At 40.6% G+C, this 18,314-nt stretch overlaps 2 protein-coding genes across 24 annotated transcripts in view; one reads left to right on the top strand and one right to left on the bottom strand.

Moving 5' to 3' along the window:
- Positions 1-10,349, top strand: part of mark3a (MAP/microtubule affinity-regulating kinase 3a) — a 54,832-nt gene extending 44,483 nt beyond the window's left edge. For 8 of the 23 annotated variants that reach the window (XM_078277917.1, XM_078277921.1, XM_078277924.1 and 5 more), the window contains 2 exons: positions 6,787-6,831; positions 9,468-10,349. In XM_078277917.1, the coding sequence (XP_078134043.1) occupies positions 6,787-6,831; positions 9,468-9,813 (391 nt within the window). In that variant the 3' untranslated portion in view covers positions 9,814-10,349. Of the gene's footprint in view, positions 1-2,255; positions 2,336-2,550; positions 2,599-6,786; positions 6,832-9,467 lie in introns of all 23 variants that reach the window. The other 15 variants (XM_078277928.1, XM_078277927.1, XM_078277925.1 and 12 more) reach the window with 6 other exon arrangements.
- Positions 10,350-12,542: 2,193 nt separating this feature from the next.
- On the bottom strand, positions 12,543-18,314 carry ckba (creatine kinase, brain a). Its single transcript, XM_078276993.1, has 8 exons — positions 18,194-18,314; positions 17,581-17,782; positions 16,068-16,222; positions 15,704-15,836; positions 13,804-13,975; positions 13,573-13,696; positions 13,218-13,407; positions 12,543-13,110 (listed from the first exon to the last, which is right to left on the bottom strand). Exons 2-8 carry the CDS (start codon positions 17,771-17,773, stop codon positions 12,932-12,934), a joined length of 1,146 nt encoding a protein of 381 aa, XP_078133119.1. The 5' UTR covers positions 17,774-17,782; positions 18,194-18,314; the 3' UTR covers positions 12,543-12,931.

Raw genomic sequence — 18,314 nt, 5'->3', positions numbered from 1 at the left:
GGTCAGGTTTTTAGCTGGTGTTTGTGAGTGTGTAAATGTAGCCAGTGTGGCTGTGGTTGGTCTGCGTGGCTAACGGCTGATTGGGAGAGCAGACCAGACTCTTGGAACCAATCAGTCGATTTAACCAACGGGAACAACAACAAAGCAGCAGCTTGCAACTAACCAGTCGCTGATGCATGCACCGGGGTGGCTTCGTACAGCTGCCATTGGTTTGTGGTTTGTTTTCCCGCCACATTGATTGCTGTTATCGACTGAACTCTCTGTCTCTCTGCTGTTGAAACTGCACGTTTTAGACGGAGCCTTTTTAAACATTATTCTGCTGCATTTATTCAGCTTCTTTTTTCTTTCTTTTTTTTTTTAACTCCCTCTGGCTCAGATGTGATTTTTCTCTAGCTGTCGGATGAGATTTTTTTCAGAGGAGGAAATGTCTGGGCCATAAAGAGCTTAACTATTTGTGTCTTCCTCTAATAAATCCTAGATTGTCGTGTTTGTGTAGGGCTTTGGTTGATCTATCCAGTGGTGTTAAGTGTTTCATTAAGCTTTGCATTGCATATCGGAATTTATACTAATATCTTTTTATAGACCTGTTTTGTTTTTGGGAGTATTTGGTGTTCCTGAACAGGATTTCTGGGCTTCGGTGAATCGTTTTAAGAAGAATATCAAACTTTGAGACCAGTGTGAGCTTCAGTCTGGCTATCAGGGTGGTGTCAGAGGTGGTTTCCTTCATATACAGTCCACTGATTAGTTTATTAGAGCTATTAATTACCATAGATACTAAATATACTAAACAAAATACAAACTTTTTTTAATATTTTGTGCAAAAATATCACATTTACTCCCAGGGACGCAGAAGAGTAGTATAAATGTAAAACGCAAAATATCAACTTTTCAGAATACTCTGAAACAAATACAATCTCGGACTCTCTTTTGAACCCTCTTTTAATCCTTTGGTGGTTTCCTGTCGGGTGAGTTTCAGTTGGTTTCTCCCACTAATGAGGGCTCAGGGTGGGACTCTTATCAGGCCAGGACACTACGAATAAAACCTAACAAGCCAAATGGATTCCTAAAATAGAGCTTTTTAAGTGATTAGACACCAGAACCAGCCACTGGTGTGATGATCAGTCTCAGCTGTGGCCTCTCAGGAACAGCAGAGGAGGTTTTTTGGCCCTCCCAGAGTGCTGTCTCTCGGCTTGGCAGCGCCCTCTGGTGGCTGATTGGTGGCCCGTCTTCACTATCCAGAGCTCTGGAGTCGTCATCACCACGGTCCTCCCATCTCACTCCAATCGCCTAACTTTGTTTTGTTTTTCTGTTTGTCTCCATTTTCAATCAAGACCAAATGCAGTCCAATGTTGTCACACGAGTACAAAACATAACTGAACACATCGATTAATAATATTGTTAGTTACATGATTATTATGGAGTGTAAAAATGAACTTTATACTTTTCATTTACTCTTCAATAACTTAGTTATAGAAATCTATAAATACTATTTAAATACTATAAACTTTATCTTTCAGTTGCTCATTTTATTTTTAAACTCCTTCATTTTTCTATGAACCCTGGTTCAATCACTGCTCTGGACTGAAACTAAACTAACCATTTTAATGATCAATTCCTCTGGGGTTATTTTCTCCAGTAATTTTTGTTTAAAATGAATACAAAAATAACGGGGGGAAAAAATGTCCATTCAGGTTTTTCAGAGCCTAAAGTGACGTCCTCAAAAGTCTTGTTTAGTCCAAAACCCAAAGATATTCAGTCTGCAATGAGCATAAAACTGAGACTATTACTTTTTTTTTCTCTTTTTTTTTACGATTAATCGAGAAATAATCCACAGATAAATCGTTCATGATAAAACAAGCAACTGAAAGAGTGAAATAAAGTTTAAGTTTATGGTATCTAGTTTTTATAACCAACTGATTGAAGTTTAAATGTAAAGTATAAAGTTCATACATTTATTTTTAATGTCCCTTTTTTTAATTATTCAACTAACAATATTATGTATAGTTATATTTTTGACTCGTCTGACAACGTTTCACTACATTTTGCCAGTTTCGAACCTCGTATATTTCAACACATTTTGGGACTTTAACCAACAAGTTTTTGTCATTTCCCTTCTCCTCAGGATGTTTTTAGGTTCAGTCCCCTCCCTCTTTCTCCTCCTCGTCTCCTCTCCTCACAGTTTGTGTGTTTTTGTCTCCTAACCTTCCTGTGTCCTTTAACCTTCTGACGTCTTGCTGCTCTTCCTCTCCTCTCAGGGTCAGTATTGACCCGGCCAAACGGCAGACGGCCAAAACAGGGCCTGCCATCCCCTCTACCCAGGGAGGAAAGACCCTTAGTAAGTCTCTTATAAGCCTGTCCTTCCTTCCTTCCTTCCTTCCTTCCTTCCTTCCTTCCCTCCTTTCTTCCTTCTCATCATCCTCCGCCATGTTTTTTTTCTTTTCTCGGCCTGTCCTCATGTCCATACATTTTAATATATTCTTTCCCTCTCTCTTTTTCTTTCTTGTCGTGTGTTCATTGAGGAAATTTTCAGATTCCCATTTTTTCTTTCAGATTCAGGAGCGGAAGATATAGAGAGTTGTAGGAAGATGAAGATCTAGCGTAAGGGGCTGTTTCAATCCCTCAATCTCTTCTTCTGAGATAAAGTCTTTAGTTGTGTGGAGGGACTTCCCCCCCCCCGGTCTGGTCCTATCACGGCCTCTGCTGTCTGTCCACCTGTCCTCTTGTTGTCCAGTCTCTGGAGCTGTCGGGGATTTTAGAGTCACTTCCTCCTCCACCCTCGTCCTGTTTTTCTTTCTGTTCTCCAGGCTGCAGTGCATGCTGGGAGCCATGTTAACCATAAACCCGTCCTGTGAGAGGAGCAGGGAGCTTTCTGCTTTCTGTTTTTTCTTTTTCTAATCTCTTGTGATATTACTCCGACATTGATTCAGAGACTGGTTTCCTGTCTGTCTAACCGTTTTCACCCAGTAAAAGCAGCAGCACATTAGAAACACTGTTGCTCTGTGCTGGTGTTGCTGTCTTAAAATTACTATTTTCTGGCAACATTATGGATAAAATCCCTCAGTTTGTCATTTTATTTTGATGTTTTTGACATATTTAGTTTTTAAGGAAGGACAATCACTTTACGGAAAAATAACCAGACAGAAATGCAAGTCTTTGTCTAATCGAGCAAATTAAATCGAAGTCAAAGTACTTCATCACGTTGATGCATAAGTTTATCAATATTCAGTATTGCCATGAAGCAGTCTTCCTTATTTAAGATAAGCGGGGAAACTCAGGTGTGGCAGCACAAAGACAGAAATATGTACAGATAAATAGGGAAGTAAAAAAATAACCGTAAGAGATACTTACAACTAGAATAAGTATAGAAGTAAAAATATGAACTATATAAGAGCAATTGAAGCCAAAGTTACAGGACAGCAAGTCAAGTATATACGTATGTAAACGGCATACACCAGAATAATAAAATGAATGGTGTGGTAATTTAGTAACATAATAAAAATACAATACAGTGTAGAATGTGGTAGACAGTATAACATATTAACATAATATAGTTATACTATATTCTAGTTATAGATGCAGCCGATATTCAGGAATTATTTCTTTTTCAAATTGTTATTCTTGTACACTTTCAAACCAAGACTTTCAGAGAACTCGTGATTTATACGTGAATGATGCAGGGACAACAGTTTGGACATTAAGCCCATGGGTGTAGTGCTGTTTGTTTAGGTGCCGGAACGCACCGATGACACGTGTGCATGCGTGGACGTGCGGTTAAATTGTGGCTCGTTTCGAAGGTTATTTAATCACTGTTCCTACGGTGGCAAGTTCCCCCACATCAGTATCTATCAAATGAAAGGCTGTTTTGCTGCCTTGTAACCTTTACTAGCTAACAGTTAGCTAGCTATAGACTGAGAAGAAAACTAATTAAAATCACTGTGCTGAGCCAAATCTAACTTTTAAGGTGGAATGTTTTTTTTGCATTTAACTCAATGCATGAGTTGACTTTGTGAATCAATCAACACATCTTAAATGTCAATATGAGAATTTTGACCATTTCATTTGTATATATTGTCTCTCTTGCATGACATACGCTTTAGTAAGTATTGGATCTTCAAGCACTTAAAATATCTACAAAAAAACCAACTAATTATTAGGGCTGCTCGATTATGGAAAAAAATATAATCGCGATTATTTTGGTCAATATTGAAATCACGATAATTTAACACGATTACTTGTTCGCTTCTGGAAAGATGTTGCAGTTATTGAACTTAAAAAAACAGTGAAAAAAGTTAAATAAATCAACAGAAAAAAACACATACAACTGTGAAATTTGCCTTGATACTAAACTTTATTTTTTCATTCAGAACACAAGAGAAAATAAGAGTTTACTTGCAAAACGTAAAGAGCTAAATAATTGTTTTTCCCAATTATTGTGTTTTTGTGATCATTGGGAGCCGAAAACATAATCGCGATTAAATTTCTATTAATTGCACAGCCCTACTAATGCAAACTGCAAATATTCTGTTTCCTCACTTGGACTTAAAAGGTGGCGGAGCATTGTTCCAGTGCATTCCAGCAGCACTACACCCCTGATTAAGCATCACATTTTTTTGACACCGTCATGGAACTACATACAATCCATGCCCAAAAACAACATGCGACAAAGTTCTGCTGATCATACAACACTTTTTGTTTCTCGTCTATTGTAACTATATTTAAATGAAATGTATGTTTAGCCATACATCTGACTGGAAGAGCTTGACAGGTTCGTTGAGCCTCAGCCTTATTTTAGAGAAGTAAATAATGGACTTCTGCTGAGTTGCTGAACATGTTGCTGCCTTAGTCACAGGGACACAATTGTTGTCAGGGAACATTTGGTTTTATTTTTAGAGTTTTTCCCTTTTGCAAGGAGCGTTTCCCTTCTGCATCGACCCAGAAATGTCACAAACCGTGTCCTAGTTTTGTTTGTGGATGCAGCTTTCCCACTTTTCCTTAGTATCTTTTAACTGTCAGATGGAGTTCTAGTCTTTAAAAGGAACATGAGAAACAAAGACCCAGTCAGAATACAAAATCTAAAGTTAGACGACCAACGGTCAATAAAAACCATCACCGCTGATCAGATAATAAAGCTTTTAAAAGGTGATAATTCACAAAACTATATTAACATGATATGATCAAATTCTGTTTTCAAAATGAATACTAAACACCATTTAACAATTAGGTTTTGTTTTGCACATTTTTATTTTTAAAACGTAATTTTAAACGGTGAAAGACAGTTGAACCTCAAGGCAAGAAATGTTACGCCGTACAGCTCTGAGCCTTTCTGGACCTTTTAACCGCGTCTCATGGTCTTCCTTAGGTAGATGGAGCTAATCCTATCTATGTTTTTAACCACTGAGGAAGTCTGATAGATGCAGCTGACAGTTGTGAGATTATATAGATTGTGTTACACTGTTAAGAACTACATGGAACATTGGGATAAGGTTAATAATGAACTTTTTAAGCTCATGTATATAGTTTTTTTTAATTATGTAATTGTTTTTACATTTGCTAATTCATAATATTAAATTTAACCATATCTGCTATTACTACTTTAGAACCATGAAAAAGGAATAGATCTAGATTTCAAATAATCTTTTTGAGGAGGAAAGTAAAAGAAAAGAAGTAGAAAATAAAGATATTAGAGATTGTCACTAGGGATCGACCGATGCAGGTTTTTCAAGGCCCGATACCGATTATTAGTAGTTAATTAAACCGATAACTAGGGTTGGGTACCGAAACTCGGTGCTAATATGGCACCGGTGCCTAAACGACCGGTATCTACCGGACCAAATTGCAACGCAGATTTCGGTGCCTCGTTTCGGTGCCACTTAAATGCCTTCTGCGCTGCTCTCTGATGCTCTGAAACAGACGTTAGAGGCAACAGGAGCATCGCTACACGTGACGCCAGTTAACACTTCACTTGGCAGCAGGTAACGTTAGCCTAGCGTTAGCTAGCAGCTGGATTAAACACGGTTAAAATGCTGACAGCTAAACGGTGTAAAAGGTGTCTGTATTTCCCTGTAGAGGATTCCAACAGCGGGACGTTAAGCAGCCTGCAGCTCCTGTTGTCGGAAAAACAACACAGACGGTGCATTCACTTGAAACTAGTAAGCCCCGTGGTGCATTCAATGTTATTGTAAAATACCCTATTACCCTATTTTTTTAAGTATCAATTCAGGCACCGTTTAGGCTGTAGCTGAGCCAAAGTAGCGCACTTGAATTTTATCGGTTATCAGGCAAATACAACGCAGATACAGATAATCTGCAAACTGCCAAAAAAACGGGTCCCACCGCACCCTCACCTCCCTCCCCTGTAAACACCACCCTACCTGAGTCTCACCTGTCGGCTGGAGTCCATGTTGTTGTTCTGCTGTCATTTGGGTCGACCCAATCGCACCGGTTCCAGAGATGCATTTCTGTGTTTTAGGAGTGTTTCTTTCTGTCTGCTTTAAAGTGTTGGTTTAAGTTTGAGATCAGTGTCTGAACATTCATCGCTGTTTTTATTTTTCTCTCATGACTCTTAGTCTTCACTGGAAGTACAAAAAAATAATAACTTCCATCTCTTTGTGTTTTTGTGTTCTTCGGTGGTGGCTCTCGTTTCACATCGGTGTCACTCTCCTTATTTACACGTCACATATTCTCTTTTTTATAAAAAAAAATGTTTCTTGTCGTGCACAATCCACATCTTTTTTATCTTTTTTTTTTTTCTTCCTCCTCCCCTTCTGATCTTCTGATGCACCTCAGAGTCTCAACCGAGTTTGAGAGAAACGGGAGACTTGAGGGCTCAAGGTGAGGTTAACACCACCCCACCCCACCCCCCCCCCCCCCCAAATGTGTCAGTGGTCCTTTTAAACGTTCCGTTTGTCCTCGTCTTTGCACAGGAAGCCCTCTCTGCTTTGGGATGTTTGAAAACCTGTGTTGCATTTCTGAGTGTTTTGGCTTGTTTTCTATTGTGTTGTTTGCATGGCTCTGTACTCGTGTGCTGCTCTGTTAGCATGGCATATTTTTCTTGTCAACTTGAAAAATAACCCCCCACACACACACACACACACACACACACACACACACCCCCCAAAAAAAAAAAAACCTGCCATTAACAATACAGCATGGATGTGTCTAGCCCTAGTTTACATTACATTCATGTTACAGAGCTACGTTTTCCGGAAAATTTTAATATGGATATTTAAAAACACTTTATCCTCAGACTCCTTTTCACCATCTGGATTAGAAATAAATTCTGTCCACTGTTCAATAAACTAGATTTCTTTTAACCCATTTAAACTTAATTTTTCTGTGCTTTTGGTTCATTTTAAAGAACACGAATGTAGAATTTCTGTAGAAAAACTTTGTCCCTTGCGTTGATACAAAAGTTTCGATTTTTGTTCACAATCTTTTTTTAGCATATTCTAATGAACTCAACTGAACTTTAAGCCTCTTAAATGTATGGAAACAAAATAGGACCGTTTTTAATATTCATTTGAATACTCAAATGTATTTTTTGATCTGCTCTATTGTCACGTTTGACTTGAGCTCTTCTCCTTTTTGATTGTATGAACTTATTGAGAGTTCAATATTTCTTTGCTCACTTTGTACGGCACAAGAAAGATACACACGGTATTTTGTATGAATAAACTAGTAAATGAAAGAATAGAAAGTGTGCCGCCTTGGTGGCATAACGATTAGGGAGCTTGCTATGTAACTGCAACGTCCCCCGATGGATTTGGGCACAGAATTGCCAAAATAAATATCTTTGAAGTAATATATAGATGGATTTAAAGTGCTCATATTATGCCATATTAAGTCCCCCCCAAAGGGACTTACCATCTTCAACAGAAAACACTGTTCACAAACTGCTCCAAACAGCTCTATTGTAGTCCAGCCTTTACTTCAGAGACAAACGTGGTCACTTTGGAACACACGTTATAATGCTTGCCTAGCTGCTAGCGTGGCACGCCCTCATACTCTGCTTCTGACTGGCTAGTAGTCCTTACCTAGGTACTGTCAGGGCACGCCCTCATACTCTGCTTCTGACTGGCTAGTAGTCCTTACCTAGCTACTGAGCATGTGCGACAAAGTTCCATCTTTGTCCAACAAAGATGAACAGAAGTGAGAGGTCTCACTCTGTAGCTAAAACAGAGAGCTCAACACACAGGGTGAAAAGAGGAGCTGCAGCAATGTGTAACAAAAATATGGTGTTTTTTGAAAATTAAACAACGTAAACCTATTCTGATATAACCTCTAAATACAATTATCAACCTGAAAATGAGCAGAATATGAGCACTTTAACTGATAATTAATCTTCTCAATTTTGGTTCATGTCGTATAAATGTATCAAGGATGTATGGCGTCTTCAGTTACCCGAAACAAAACCAGTCACAAACTTCTTATGAGGTTTGGCAGAATATTTTTTTATCCAGATGGTTTTAAGGAGTCTTTTAAGGGATCTGGAAATACTTTCAGAAAAGCGTTTAATCTTGTCAAACGATCTTGCTGTTTCTAGTTTTTTTGGAAAAATGAATGCTGAGCTTTGTGACTAGAATGCAATGATGCTACTGTATGTGAGGAGCTTGAACTTGGGGTTGGTGGATGTGTCCTAGTGGAAACCAAAACACACACCCAGCCACAAGCCAAGTGGATTTTAAAAGAATAGTTTTCGACATTTTGGGAAATTCGCCTGAGAGTTAGATGAGAGGCCCGACCAAGAACTAATCCAGTAAAACCTAGGGTTAGGGTTAGCTAAAACATGTTAATTTGTAGCTGGATTTTTGTTACCTTTGGACAGAGCCAAGCTAACGGTTTCCCCATTTCCAGTCTATGTGCTAAGCTAACTGACTGCTGGCTGTAGCTTCATATTTGGTTTTTATATTTTATCTGGTATCAATCTTCTGATCCAACTCTCAGCAAAAAAGCGAATACAACCCTAAACGTTCAAACTATTCCTTTTTAAATTTTGACCAGCTGCTTTGACTGACGTCACACCGTATATTTAAAGGTGCCGTAGGTAGGATTGTGAAGATCCAGGACTTAGCCAAAACATTTGAACATGGACAACTTCTCAGTCCCTCCCCCCTTTCCTCTAAAGCCCAAAACCGTCTCCAATCACTGCTCCTGCATGAGCAGTGATTGACACGCAGTTAGACACCCCCCCCCATGGCCCTGATTGGTGCATCTGAACAGGGAGCGGTGGAGTTTTGCAAATCTCACTACAGGCTGTAGGTGGAGCCAGAGGAGCCGGAACATTGGGTCAGTTTCAGCAAATATGACAGAAAGTTAGTTTTAGAAGTCTTACCTACTGCTCCTTTAATCTACCAAAGAATAAAACATTCTTTGGTGAAACAGTCAAAGCAGCTTGTGATGAAGAAACGGCGAATCAAGTCTGCCATACTAAAACATTTAATTTTTTGTGCGTGTGTTTTTCCCGACAGTCGCCATGTACCTGGGGATCAAAAAGGGGAAAATAAAGACGGTAAACCCCGCTCCCTCAGATTCACTTGGAGTATGAGGACCACCAGCTCCATGGAGCCTTGTGACATCATGCGGGAGATTCGCAAGGTGCTCGATGCCAACAACTGCGATTATGAACAGCAAGAGAGTTTCCTGCTTCTTTGCGTCCACGGGGACGGGTGCGCCGAGAACCTGGTCCAGTGGGAGATGGAGGTTTGCAAGCTGCCCCGTCTCTCCCTCAACGGCGTCAGATTCAAACGGATATCCGGATCATCCATCGCTTTCAAAAACATTGCTTCCAAAGTTGCCAACGAATTAAAGCTATGAACAAAAGGGGTTTAAAATTATACATATATATATCTAGAAGTATTTAAGCTGTACAATCATCCAAGTAGCAGTTTCCAAATGTCTCCTTTTTTTAAACAAAATACAGAGTATGTATTGAATATTATAATGTATAGATTAAGGCTTTTGGCAATAATTACTGAATTACCTACTAATATCTCAGTCTATTCTGGCCACACAGGGTCGACAGTAACGAGCTGAATATGATTTGTCATGCTGTGAATGTGGACGAAAAAAAAGAAAACCTTTTTAGTCTTATTTATTTCATCTTTTTTTGTTTTGTTTTTCTCTTCTATAAAGAAAAAAAAAAAGGACGTAGCGTTTTTTTGTTTTCAGTGTAAATAATGTATCTTTACTTTCAAGACGGCTTCACTGCAATACTCATTTTGTTTTGTTTTTCTTTTGTTTTGTTTTTCTTTTGTATTTGGTTAAAAAGTAGAGATGATGGGGAGTCCGTGTAAATGCTCACTTGGTTGAAGGGTCACTCATGTCTCAATTAAAGTGTCTGTCAACTTGAATGTCTCACGCTGATTATTTGTATCTGGACAAGATGAAAATATAAAACAAAAAAATGTTTGCTTCTGTTTTGATGCTTCTGTGTGGAGCTTTCATTCCAGTATTTAAATGGATTTTTTCAGTGTTTGAAGAAAAGGATTGAAACCCAAGTTTTGACCATTTCAAAAAGAAAAAGAAAAAAATGGATGGTTTAAAATAAAAGCCTTTAACTAAATCTGGGCTTGTACATTATAGAAACACTGTCTGTGACTTCATGTTTAAGTGATTATTTGGAAATTGGTTATTCTTCACCTTTCCACTTTGAGATACTGAACTGAGACTCATTTTTTCCCCAAAAATATGTAGTATTTTGTAATGGAAAAGTACTCTTGGCTGTATTGTCTCTTTGGCGCTGCAGAGTCTCCATAAGCGTGCTGTGGTCCAAAGACATCTTTGTGTTGAGGTTATTAAGTTGGGTGGAAACAGTTTAGATATCTAGACACCAAAACAAATAATTTAGCCCAGTTGTATCCCAGATACAAAGATGTCTTCAGGATTACAAATCCCAAACACCATGCTTTACAGTTCCTAAATGAAATGTTACAACTTTTGAGTTGTTCAGGTGTTGAAGCAGTTTCAGAGCTCAGGGTTTCCGCTAAACACTGATGCTTGATCTAGTTTAGTTCTGGATTAGTTTGAAGCTCCAGTATTTTAGTTTGACATATTTCTAACTGTTCCTTCACTACAGCTGGGCGGGAACACCCCAGGCAAAACCATCATTTTTGAGTTTTTGGGCTATTTTACTTCTTTCAGACTGTTGAGGGGGGAAAAACATCCGAAATACACATTTATGTGTTTATTTTACTACCCTTTGTGTATTTGCACCTGTGAATTTCTCCTAAATTCAGCAAAAGTTAGCATTAGATAATGCCTCATTTGCATATTTTAACAAAACATTTCAGAAAACTTTTAATACAAAAATATGTCTTAAGTCATTAACTGGGAAAGGTTCATGCTTCTCTGTTAGTTTCATGTTTTTACCCTATTCACAAAATGTCTATTTTATAATCCATAAGGTCGTTTTTCGTGGTTGTTGACGCCATATTCAGATTTTTGCAGTGATAAAAGGAGATATCCAAAATCCTCATTGTAAAACCCTTATGACTCTAATATGCCAACAAAATAAAAGAAGAATTTTGAACCTGGCTTTTTCCAATGTTCAAATTTCTTCTCTGGAAATGTATGCAAATAAGCACATTTAACAAGATAATGCTTAATTTCCATATTTAAACATAAAATTCCAGAAAACTTGTATTACAAAAGATATTTGTCCTAATGTAAGTAATCAAATGGGGAAGTTTCATGGTGATATCTATTAGTTCATCTTTTTTTTTTTCTTATTCACCTCCAGTGTCTCCCCTTAACCACAAACTACTTCTCTGACAAAACAGCTAATTAACCACTAAGATGCTTTTGGTATGACTGCAGAATAAATACAAATGCAGTAAAGCAGTACTCCAAATATTTATCACTGCACCTCCATAAACTTGGGAAACGAGAGACGGATCAAAAATTATCAAAGCAGCAGATTGAGAGATCATAGTCTCCAGCATGAGTCAAGCTGCAATAGCAAGACCCTACATTTCCCATAGTGCAACACGGTAGCATCCTCAACACACTTATCGCAGAAACCTAAATTTGTCCCAATGATTTAATCTGCTTTACTAGAGCATGTAATCATGTAGGTCTAGCTGTCCGTACATGTGACTATACAGTACCTTTTTAATGGAAGTCCATTGCTAGGACGGCCCGGCCCCTTGTTAACTTCCTGTCACATGTCATTCACATACACTGAAACAGGAAATCAACTTGGGGCCATTTAGAAGGTTTGGGTTTCCAACTGAAATGGTTTATAGGAGCAGTGAAGTTGGTCTACATTAGTCCTAACCTAAAGATGGTGGTTTAAACTCTGCGGGTGTAATTCCAGCTCTTCATGGAACGCCAGTTTCCAGAACAGAAACAAGTAGCTGCAGGTAGAGCTGGGCAAGAATGGAGAAAATCAAATATAGTTTTGACCAAAGAAATCAATGTCCATGTTGTAGGGTTGACTATTGGTGCTTTCAGAAATTATTAAAACACAATGAGAATTTATATAAATAATCAGTACCATGGATATGACTAAGTGGTTAAAGGCGAAAAGAACTGAGAACAGCCTGGAAAGTTCAGAAAACACTTTACTGTAATGCAGCCTTTAAAACCAGGAAAAGACAACACGTGTCATTTTACAATATAAAAAAAAAATGTAAGAGTCAAAGTCCAGTCCTACCTGCAGGTCACATTAGACTCAACGTTGTAACGCTACGGACGGTGGTGAGAATTAGGATACCTTGATGATGTTAACACATTATCAATCTCAGTGCATGAAATCATAAAGAAGTTGAACCAGAACATTTTTTTTTTTTTTATTGCATTTCCATTCTCGCAGGAACTGTTTCACTTTAAATACACTAACAAGTCCAAACTGAGTGCGTTTCAGGACAGATTCAAACATTCATTCAAACAGAGGGGACGGGGGGGGGGGGGGGTGTTGGGCGTTGGGATGGTTTTACTTCTGGGTGGGCATGATGTCGTCGATGGACTGGCCCTTCTCCAGCTTCTTCTCCATCTCCACCAGCAGCTTGACTCCGTCAACCACCATCTGCACCAGCTCCACCTCGGAGAAGCCCAGTCTGTCGGCGTTGGAAATGTCAAAGACTCCGCCCACAGCGGCCGTGTCCACTCCACCTGATGGCGACAAGACGCATTCAAAAACTTCCATCAACTGATTCAAAGACTAAAGTTCAGCTGCAATTAATTGCACAGCCCTACAAACTAATGAAGGTTGTACAAACCAGTTCCACGTTTCTGGAGCCTCAGCTTCTTGAGAACCTCCTCGAACTTGGCATGTTTGCTCATGTTTGGCAGCTTGACGTGCACACCCGCACGCAGGCCAGTGCCCAGGTTAGAAGGGCAGGTGAGGACGTAGCCCAGGTGCTCGTTCCACATGAAGGCATGGTTTCTTTCCTTGAACAGGGTCTCAATCTGAACACAAAGAGAACCAGGGTGATAAAGAAAATATAAAAAAAAAGTCCTTGTACAGATCATGGAAGTCAATATAAAGCACAATCATTTACTCAAAACATCTCTTGGAGTCTGGCTCATGTAAACAGTCTCCCACTACAGATACACTCCAGATGTCCTGCTAACCTTGGTGAGTCCGGTGCAGAAGCGATCGAACACTTCCTTCATGTTCCCGCCTTTCTGCATGGAGATCACACGCAGGTGGTCCTCCTCGTTCACCCACACCAGGAATGTCTTGTTATCGTTGTGCCTTCAAACAAACGGATTTACGTTCAGCTTCTGTCTAAATTAAATCTCCCAAAAAGAAAAAACTAAATACACACACAAGGTTGTGTGCCGGTGATGATAAAGGCTCACCAGATGCCCCTGGCGTCAGGCCAGTCGCGGCCCATCCCGGAGGCCAGCAGCAGAGGAGACACTGGCTTGTCAAACAGGAAGTGGTCGTCGATGAGCTGCTGCTGCTCTGCTTCCGTCATGTTCTTCAGGGCGTAGTATTTCCCCTTCAGGTCTCCGCTCAGGGAGGCCAGAGCTGCAAGTTTGAAGACCACACATCTCAAATGTCAAAAACCAAAACGCAGAAATTCAAGTTGGAGCTATTCATCATTTTGTTGCATTTAATAGTTACATATTTATTAATTATATTTGGTTACTTCAGTATCTGTTGGCGCTTTTGTTTTGAAAGTACCATGCGGCCTTAGCCTCCCAGGTGAAGTATCTATCTATCTATCTATCTATCTATCTATCTATCTATCTATCTATCTATCTGAGCAGAGATGAAGTAGTAGACACCCAGGAGGGCTGAAAACAGAGACACCATTTTTCTTTGTTGAAATGTTTACGCCTACCAAAAAACTGGAAAACAAATCACAGAACGCCATCTTTTGCCTGGACAAGGAACGTTTCTAAACTGCGTAAGAGTCACTCCGTCGGTGCCTCAGTGGCTGTTTGGCTCCAAGTTTGTTTGTGGACAATATTGCTACTTCACATGTTTGACTTTACATGAGTTCTGTACTATGTTAGTCATTGTGCTACCACTAGAGGGAACCCACCGCTACACAAAAAAGGAGACCGACCAACATCATGCCGACTACACTGAGCATCACTGGTTCAGGCCACAGCCTTCTACTCTCATGCACTTTACACAAAAGAGTCATCGCGTCTCTCCCTGTATGCAGAGCACCGAGTACAGACGGCAGTCTCTGGGTCAGGGCCTCAGCATGGACAGAAGCACCTGCAGTGTCAGGGTGTCAGGGCAGCAAAACTCTCTGCAGACCCCTCACATCCTGGTCACAAACTGTTCAACCTCCTTCCCTCTGGTAGGCGATACAGGGCACTGTTCGCCAAAACCAGCTTCTTCCCCCCCAAGCAGTCACTCGGTTGAACTGCTCAGAAATAGCCCCCACCCTTACACTGAACAAAGTCAATCAACACTGTTTTGCTCATCTACCTCATATTTCAATCTTACAATTACAATATTATTAATATATACCATTGCACTGAACGGCCTTGCACTATTTAAATCTCAAGACTATACCAATATTGCACTATTCCTTCCCCCTCTTCAATTGTTATTGTATATTTTTTGTAAATTCTATTGTTGTACTGTATACTGAACAGTATTTTTTTTATATTTCCTACTGTCCTGTTTTTATTCTTAATATGTTAAGTGAGTGTTGTACTTTGAGAGCAAAGATTAACCGGAGTCAAATTCCTTGTTTGCTTACGCAAACGTGGCCAATAAAGCTGATTCTGATCAGTGTTGGGAGTAAGGGCGTTTAAGTATAACGGCGTTACTTTTTCGGTAACGGAGTAATCTAATTAATTACTTTTCCCATCGTTGCAACGCAGTTATCGTTACTGAGAATGTAAAGTGGTGCGTTACTACAATGTGGTTGAATGAAGCGCGAGGTGTCAGGCTTTGGCTACACATCAGCTGCCTGGAGAGAGCGGGAGGGGGGGGGGATGATGACACTGTTGCAAATGTGACGATGATTGGCGCTCACTGCACGCTCTGACTACCACTAAACACAAGACAGCGACAGTGGCGACGAGCCAGGCGAATTCAAAAGGTAGCGTTCTCGAACTGAAAGTACCGGCACTACTTCTCGCTCATTGAAATTAAAGGCAAGAATGTTTATGTAACATGCATGCTATGCCCAGGAAAAAAAAAAAAAAAGACTTTATTCACGTCTGCCTCAAGCAACTCGAATCTTACGAAGCACCTCTAATGATTAATAGGTTCAAGTGTTCCATTTACCTTCGATGGAGAGCTTCTCCACAGCGCGCCTCTCTCCTCGGCTGCAGTGAGGCGGCAGGCAGAAGCCGCGGACGCTGCGGCCGGTTCGCACTCGGGAGCTCAGGACGTAGTTGGAGTCGAGGTCATCACCACCCTTTGGAGAAAAACACATGTTCAGGGGTTAAAGCAAGAAAAACATTTGTAAGCCTGAAATGCTGCCCTGGAGGAAATGTGTACAATGTACTGAATCAAGTATAATATAAAATGTAAAACCGCTTCATGCCTAAATTACGGCATGGTGCCTGAGAACTTTAAAGCCCTGCATGTTAGTTTCTCTGTTGGGTGTTATGGTCAGCCTGGTTAGCTGGACGGACGGCTGCGGTACCTTCAGGTTGCTTGGGTTCAGGTCGGTCTTGTGCTTGTCTGAGGGTTTGTATCCTCCATGTCGGTCCTCGATCACGGGGTCCAGCAGCTCTTTGAAGACCTCGTAGGTCTCCTCATCTCCGGCGACACAGCCCACGGTCATGATGAAGGGGTGGCCTGCGCACAAAGACAACCAGGTCACCAAGGAGACGGTGGACACAGAGGGACAGACTGACCAACATCCTCACTAACTCAATTTGCTTGCGTGTCATCGGGGCTCGGGGTGGGACTGTGTTACTGTACCAGGATTATCAACCCCTGTCTGAATGACACCATCTATGGTGAAGCCGTTGGGTGTAGCCCGCTCTCTCAGCTTCTTGTAAATGTCCAGGGTTAAGAACTTGGCCATGTGGTTGTTGTGCTGACTGAGATCTGGGAACTCTTCCTCGGCCGACAGCCTCTTCAGCGTCAGCTTGGCCATATTCTCAGAGCTAAACAGAAACAGTCTACAGGGTGAGGGAGCGTCAACCTGCTACACTGCAGTGACCGAGTTCACCTGAATACTCGGTAATCAGGGTTCAACATTAGCACCATCCACCAGCCAAATGCTGGTAAAATATGCAAGTGGCTGGTAGATTTGCTTCACTCACCAACCCCCCCCAAAAACCTATTGAGTGGCTGGTAAAAGCTGAACATTCACTAGCCATATGGCTAGTCGACAAAAACGTTCATTTTTAACTAGAGCCCGACCGAGATCGGTGGGCCGATATTAGGCATTTTCTAAACTATCGTATCGGTATTTATAATGGCCGATAAATGAATATTTAAAAAATAAAAACGGACAAAACACCCTTCAACCATGTTCTGAGTGTTGGTGTTGCGTAGTCTGTCCACCAGAGGGAGCTCTTCAACATCCCTGTTGGCAACACTCATGTTTAGTCAGAACTTTAATATATTTGATGTTCCTGTTCTGTTGTGACAATAAAACAAAGTTTTTTTAAACTGCATTATCATATTATTTAGTGAGGACTCCTAAATAAACTAATGTTAAGGAAATCTGTTTCGTTATGCATTTCTGGAGATATCGGCCTTGAAAATCCTCTCTCGGTCGGGCTCTATTTTGAACCCTGTTCTGAATGGTGTAAACACTGTTCAGCTGATACAATTCATCTACACTACAGACTGTAAGTGACATAATGAAACAGGGAAAGCGGCAGTGGATTATCAGCTGCCGCCCTGCATACATTATGCAACACTGCTAATCTTTAACATTTGCTATAAAGATGTGCAATATGCTCTGATAATCAGGGCCCATTTAGAGGAAGATGGAATGTTTTCCAACTGATTCGGCAATCCATTTGTCTCTAAATGTTGCCCATAGTGCATTATCCCCTTGGCAAGGTCACAGTGCAGAGAGCTGTTAGCGTCCTCTCAGGAGCATGAAGCAGAGCGCCGCTGCGGCTATTAAACGCGCTCGGTGGGGCAGAACAGATGGCTGATTTGCCGAAAAGCCGCTTTTAAAAAATTTTTTTTACCTGGGTTATCAACCCCAGTCTGAATGACATCATCCAGAGTAAATCCACTGGGTGTCTGTTTGCTCCTCAGCCGCTCGTACATAGCAGGAGTCAGGATTTTGGCCATATGATTGTTGTGTTTGCTGAGGTCCGGGTACTCCTGCTCCGAGGCGTACTTCATCTTCATCTGGTTGTGCGTGTTACCGAAAGGCATGGTTGATCCCTGGGCGGAGGATGGGAGGGAAGACACGGTGAAAAGCAGCGAAATAAACCGAATGAATGCACAGTGCGATTCTACAGCTCGTGCCGAGATTATGATGGAGGTTACATTTTTAGCTGAAATGACAATGAAATATCTTGCAGTGAACAGAGTGTCCTGAATGCGAATTAAACAGGTGCAGAAATGTGTAGCCGACATTTTGAGATACATTTTATGCATCGTATAATTCTAGATTATTTTTCTTAAAGCTACTCAAAGTGATACCATACATTCTTATAGTGAAGAGCGGACGTATTCATTAGCCGAGACAATCTGTCTCTAGCCTACCGCCCAGATATCATTTAATCGTTAAAAAAATCAAAGATAATCTGCACGTGTGACGGAATTTCGATCTTAATTAAATAATATTCCTACCTGTTGTCGGATTTGAGGACTACTACTACTAGTGGTGGTTGATACGAAGATCCCTATTGTTCCAGCCGAGGAGCTTACTAATTACCAACCACCAGGCCTAACAGCAAGCAGCTCTCCGGTC

This window comes from Sander vitreus, chromosome 20, assembly GCF_031162955.1.
Source record: "Sander vitreus isolate 19-12246 chromosome 20, sanVit1, whole genome shotgun sequence".
NCBI lineage: Eukaryota > Metazoa > Chordata > Actinopteri > Perciformes > Percidae > Sander > Sander vitreus.
The sequence above is the reverse complement of the archived record's forward strand: the minus strand, read 5'-3'. Positions and strand labels throughout refer to the sequence as shown.